The sequence below is a fragment of the Capsicum annuum genome, chromosome 5, assembly GCF_002878395.1.
Source record: "Capsicum annuum cultivar UCD-10X-F1 chromosome 5, UCD10Xv1.1, whole genome shotgun sequence".
In the NCBI taxonomy this organism is placed as follows: Eukaryota; Viridiplantae; Streptophyta; class Magnoliopsida; order Solanales; family Solanaceae; genus Capsicum; species Capsicum annuum.
The window spans coordinates 174,358,343-174,364,722 of record NC_061115.1 but is presented as its reverse complement, the minus strand read 5'-3'; the positions used below and the strand labels follow the sequence as shown (position 1 = coordinate 174,364,722).

The window sequence follows — 6,380 nt, the reverse complement described above, 5'->3', positions numbered from 1 at the left end:
ACCTTTATTTTTTTCCTTTTTTTTCTCAATCTTTATTTTTTTCTTTTCTCTTTTTCTTTCTCTCTTCTTTTTTTCTCAACTTCTATTATTATGTTGTTAATGAATAGAAGTTAGATACTTAGCAAAGAGGATCTTCTTTTTGACACTGAAGTAAATTTAAGGGTGTGACTTGTTGTTTGAAAGTTCTTTGGAATAAGTCTCGCATCTAAGAAAGGAGTTATAGAACATCTCATAAATCAAGACACAATATGGTAGTGTTAAGTCTTGCCCGTGGGACATAACTTCTTGTTTGAAAATCCTTGAGTTGAGTTTTATTTCTAAGGCAAGAGTTATAGAGTATCTCATAAATTAAGATATAATGAAGTAATGTTAACTCTTGCCCATTGGGAGTAACTTATTTGTTGAGGAGGTTCTTGGTCTGCATCTTGCCTTAGAGGCCAGACTAATAGATCATCTCATAAATCAAGACACACTGTGAATAGTGTCAACTCTTGCCCATGGGGTGTAACTTATTATTTGAAAGTCCTTGTGCTCACTCTTGCCCATGGGGCGTAACTTATTATTTGAAAATCCTTGTGCTAACGCTTGTCTCTAAGGCATGAGTTATAGAACATTTCATAAACTAAGATGCAATGCGGTAGTGTCAACTCTTGTCTATGGGACGTAACTTGTTGTTAGAAAGTCCTTGGGGTAAGTCTTGCCTCTAAGAAAAGAGTTATAGAATATCTCATAAATCAAGACATAATGTGATAGTGTCAAATTTTACCCATGGGGAATAACTTATTGTTTGAAAGTTCTTGGCCTAACTCTTGCCTTTGAGGTAAGCGTTATAGAGCATCACATAAATCAAGACACAATATGGTCATGTCAACTCTTGCCCATGAGATGTACCTTATAGTTTGAAAGTCCTGGGCTAAGTCTTGCCTCTAAGGTAAGAGTGATAGAACATCTCACAAATCAAAATACAATATGGTTGTGTCAACTTTTACTCATGGGGCATAACTTTTCGTTTGAAAGTCCTTGGGCTATGCCTCTAAGACAAGTGTTATAGAGCATCTCAAAACTAAAAATACAGTGTGATAGTGTCAACTTTTGTCCATGGGGTATATCTTATTGTTAAAAAGTTCTTAGGCTAAGTCTTCCCTCTAAGGCAAAATTAGAACATCTTATAAATTAAGAGATGGTGTGGTAGTGTCAACTCTTACTCATGAGGCGTAACTTGTTGTTCGGAATGAATCGAAGGAAAGAAATGAAATGAAAAAGAAATAATAAAAGATGAGGGAAAAAGAAAAAAAAAGAAGAAAAAAAGACAACGAAAATACATGCTGAGAAAAATTTAAAAAAAAAAAGAAAAAAAGAATAGAAAAAATAAAAATCAAAGAAAAATAAAAAAGAGAAATTTTTTTTTTTTTTTAAAATAGAGGTTGAGAGGAGAAAGGAAAAAAAGTAGAGGTTGAGAAAAATTAAAAGAAAAATAAAAATCAAAGTAAAATAGAAAAGAGAAAAAAATTGAAGTTGAATAATAAATAAGCATGGAAGAGTTGTTTAAAAAAAAATGAGGTGTAGAAGGGCAAAAAGGTACTTGTTTTATACATAAAAAGGAAGGATGACTAGTTTTTAAAGACTTTTCTTAAAAGAAATAAAAATGTAAAGTCATTTACTATGAGGGTCATTTCTGTAGTTACACCAAAGCTCACCTAAATAGATAGCTTTTGAGGTATGGTTCTCCTAAAGTTGTATTAATCGTATAAGAGTACAATGTGCCCATCGTGCCTGGGATGATGAATCTAATATGATAGTATTCTTCGGGGCTAGCAATGTCTAGTGCACAACATCGAGGCGCCTGAGCACCTGACTCGAAAAGGGTTATTCGGGAAAGAGTTACATACAGAAAGTAGAGTGAAAGCTATCCAAAGTGGATCCGTCAAGGACGACAAATGCAAAACGTCGTGGTTTGTTATGATCCTATTGCAAAAAATTCCACATTGATTATATGGAAAATTAATGAAGGACTTATATAACCTTGGGTTCTCCCACCTTAATAACTAGTTTTTGAGGTCTGATTCTCCTAATGTTGTATCACTAGCTTTGCCATCAAAGCAAGGATTATGTAATACAATGAGAAGTGTAATTATGTAAATTAATAGAGAACTAAGATATAATAATATGAATTATGTAAAATAATATAGAACTAAGATATAATCAATATGAATTATGGTACAATCACAAGTATTCATTACCAAATTTATGTGTTTCAGAGCTGGGTATAAAATTGCCCTTGTTAAATAGCACTTTGTGCGATTTACTCTCAATGTAATACTTCTTAACACGGATTCGAATTTAATCAAATTTCGATTGGATTATACTGAATATTATCAAGGAGAAACAATAAATTACCGTATAACTGAGTGATTCAATCGGCTTCCCAGAGGAAAAAAGAAGCAGCACAAACTTGACAGCTAAGACTAAACAATTTCTTGTTCAGCAAAGCAAAATAAATTGATATTTAAGGGCAAAAAATACATTATTGTTGTTTAAGCATATTTGTTTCCTAAGTAAGAAAAATAAATCTGATTTTCCTGGAACGAAGAACACAAAGTGTTCTGAATTTCACTGAAGACTGGTAAAAGTACACTCAGAAACTATCTCCAAAAAGCAAATGAGTATAAAGGTAGTAATAAAGAACAAAAAGTGCTTTCTAAATTCATTAATTGCATTATTCGAATCCTTGCACTTATTATCAAAGAAATATTTGGAAGTGTTCTGTTTCCACATAACTGTTGCTAGTTTCATGATTTGCTGCAACACAAGCTTACATCTATGAAGACATTCCACAGAAATGTACACATTATGATACTACAAAAGCCAGGTTTACCATTCTTACAAGTTCTCAACAGGAAAGTAATTTTTCTGTTTATACAGTTTAGCATTCCTCTTTTGAAACTACACGAGCAACAGATAATAGCCAACTGGTAGACATTTCCATAATTCCTTTGCTAAATGTAGAAGATTAGATGGTACACGTGTGATATGTCACAACAGCTTCTGATGTAGGTGCTGCCAAAGCTCAAGGTAGAATGAGGAAAGGAACATGATATAAGGTTCTTGAATTCCATCATCCGTAGTTCAGATTGAACCTGATAAATGTAATTCAGTCAGAAATCATGAACTGAGAATATGACTAACATGCACTGTGAAGAAAAAAGACTGAAAGATTGGTTAAATCCCTAATTAATTTCAACCAGCAACAAAAAAGGTCACATGAACAAATATCATGCGAAGAAAGTCTGTTTCCATTTCATCACACGAAGATCATGCAGGTTACCTATTGGCAGCTTCTGCACAATTTAGAGACACTTCATTAAATGTGAAAAGTCCAACTTGCTTCTCTTTTTCCGGCACATTGCCTTCCTGCATGACGATCATATATCTTGTAAAGAAAGAAAAATTTATAAAGGTTTTAGCTTGTGTTTATTGATGAAGAGAACTTACCACCATAGCTTTTATACTGTCCAAAAATCTGTCGACGAAAGTATAGGAGCTTTCCTTGTATCTCTTGATCAATATGCCAAAGTAACTTACAACCTGTACCACAACTGGCTTAACAGATCTACAGGAAATCGATCAGAAGTATTCAGATTTCATGGTGCCTACGGACCTTTCTAATGATCTCTTTTTCCAGCTGAGTCACAGTTTCCTCTTCTGAAAAACGTTTTTCTGATGTTGTTTTGAGAACCTGCTGTATCGCATTAGTTGTCCGCTCAATCTTCTTTTTGCTAAGAAATCCTCCAGCAATCTGTAGAGAGAATTTAGTGGATTTTCATATCAAACAGCGCAAAAATGTCACGAAAGAAACAGGATTTTCCCTTGGTAACGCTATTGGAAGTACTAAAGTGACTCAGTTGAGGACATGACCAACCTCGATGCATCTGGCTAACGATTTCAATAACTTTTTGCAACTTTTACCGTCAGTTTCCTGCATATACAATGTAAGGAAACTTTGGTTACGTACTGAAAAGAACAAATGGAATGAAAAAGGACATTATATAACTGGAGGTACCTTATCCAGAGCTTCCAGCAGCGACGGTACAATTCGTAGCACTAGTTTATGCAGATAGGAATTTGTAGGGCCATGGGCTCTTTTCTTAATATAACGTTTTGCTGAAGACAATAGCTCCGGCATGGCTTGAACAACAATAAGGTATCAACATACATAACAAAAGGGAAAAGAACTGATAAAATCTGCCATTGCAAGGCGACGAGCTTTGTCATGAAAAGAAAAGACAAGGGAAAAGGGTACCTGAAAAAGCTATTCTTCTGATTCCTTTGTCATGAAATGTCAAAAGTGGTACCAGTACTTTAGAAACCTGTACATATAATGTCAAATTTGAATAGGATAGGCATATGCCAAATGAAAATCTAAAGCTTTAGAACCAACCTGGTCGATCCATACAAAGAACTTCCTTTTGAATTGTCTAGTTAAGCGAAGTAAAAGTTTACATGCCCTAAATTTCTCGTCCAGAATAACACCTTCTATGGCACTGTACATAAATGCAGTGTGTTAGTGGAAAAGCCAAAGTTTGCTAAGAACTTAAGGAAACAAGTTTTTCAAATTGCAGCTTATTCGGTCAATGTTTTATGTCTATGCTAATCTCATTGCAGCAGCTTAAGTATAGGTACATATCTCATTTAATAAGAAACCGCACATCCTATTACAACGCCAACTTTCAGTCACTTATTTAGCAAAAGTGTACAATCTGTAGATGAAAATTCTCGAAAGTAACCAGTCATGATGCACTTGTGAAGTTTGTATATACCTGTTTGAGCCAAGTCTAGCAGAGCGGAGCAAAATAGGTATAAGATCTTTCACATATGAATAAAAACGGGATCTGAGACATCTAATAAGATGCTTCCATGCCTTCAATACAAATAGTAGAGCACCCGTTATAGTACAAGAATATTATGTGCACTTATTTTTCTACAAATAGTGTGGATCATACATACTCGTAGAAGGGTAACTTTCGAACTGTAATCATCCTCCCCTAGATACCATCTCACAGACATGAGAAGGGCCATGACCTTACATACATGAAAATTATAGATGCTTTAATCAGTTAACGAACTAAAAAAACTCAAGTATTAGAACATGGAGAAAATTATTAAGCAATAGAGGCAAACAAGCTGTAATAATGTTAATATGCTTTAAATTCAACTGCTTGTAAAAGAAATAACAAGACACATTACCTCTCTAGCATCTTTCTTGAACATATCCTTTCCAACAACCACTGCAACTGTCTGAATGCACTCAACAACATTGTCTTTCACTGACTTACTTGTGCCATAAACTAGAAGTTTTTTTACGGAAGTGATGACCAAATCATATTTTGTATGGAATAGATCCTATCCAAAATCGTAATTTTGTCAGACACCAAAATACTAAGGAAATAGAGTAGCATGGACGAAAACTAAGTCAGAGTTTCTATCAAGATGGACCTTTGATAATCTTGCAACTGATGCTAAAGAGATTAAGGACTCGGCTTGAATCTCAGGACTTGGATTCTACCGGGAAGCAAAGATTAGGTACGTCAAAATGATCATGTTGGACAAAGACAAATAACACTTTTAAGCTAAATGAAATGTCAATGTAAATCTAAACACCTTAAGATCACAATGTAAAATGTCTAACGTCAAATAACTCTACCTGGATGAGTTGAAGTAGTTTTCTCACAATTCTTTGCAACCGAGGCTCTACGATGCATGAATTGCAACTCTCACAAAGAGAACTTATTGCCGAAGCAGCAGCAGACTATAAAAAAAAAATAAAGCAATTACATTTCATTAATATAAATAATATGAATTTCAGTAACTTAGAATTTGACAAGTGAAATATAAAGTCGATCATTTTTGCTCACCTGTTTTTCGGGTTTGTCGTCATCTGCCAGAGCCAAATATAGCGACGTAATAAGCAAGTCAGCGTGTTGACCTAGCGTATGTGGAGATAGGGCTAGACTCATAGCTTTTACTGCTCTAATAGCAGCAAGGCGAACATCAGAAGAATCTAGCATTGATTTCAAGATCACATTCACCACTTCAGCAAGATTATCGCTCATGGCCTGAGAGGAATAACAACAGTTCTTAGGTGAGAATAATACGCAGAAGATTTCATGCCTTGCGGAACCACACTATATAACATGTTATTAGGCTGGATAGTTTTTCTTTGTCAAACCAGAGTGCTGAAAGCTGACAAATGAAAAGGATGAGAAAACTAATTCTGATCCAATGGATACTCAGAGCTGAACATTTAGATAATGTACAACATTAAATGGGAGCTCAAAATCAGGTAAACAAAGAATAACCAAGAGAGGAGCAGACATAAGTTT

General features: G+C 34.6%; 1 protein-coding gene across 1 annotated transcript; it reads right to left on the bottom strand.

Moving 5' to 3' along the window:
• Nucleotides 1-2,677: 2,677 nt before the first annotated feature.
• On the bottom strand, nucleotides 2,678-6,113 carry LOC107872545 (importin-5; the record flags this gene model as incomplete). Its single annotated transcript, XM_047412910.1, is given in 14 exon segments — nucleotides 2,678-3,137; nucleotides 3,326-3,411; nucleotides 3,493-3,585; nucleotides 3,659-3,796; nucleotides 3,920-3,976; nucleotides 4,061-4,185; nucleotides 4,301-4,367; nucleotides 4,439-4,541; nucleotides 4,818-4,918; nucleotides 5,005-5,079; nucleotides 5,245-5,400; nucleotides 5,494-5,559; nucleotides 5,702-5,806; nucleotides 5,913-6,113. Coding segments are annotated over 14 exon segments (1,392 nt in total). The 3' UTR covers nucleotides 2,678-3,115.
• Nucleotides 6,114-6,380: the final 267 nt, after the last annotated feature.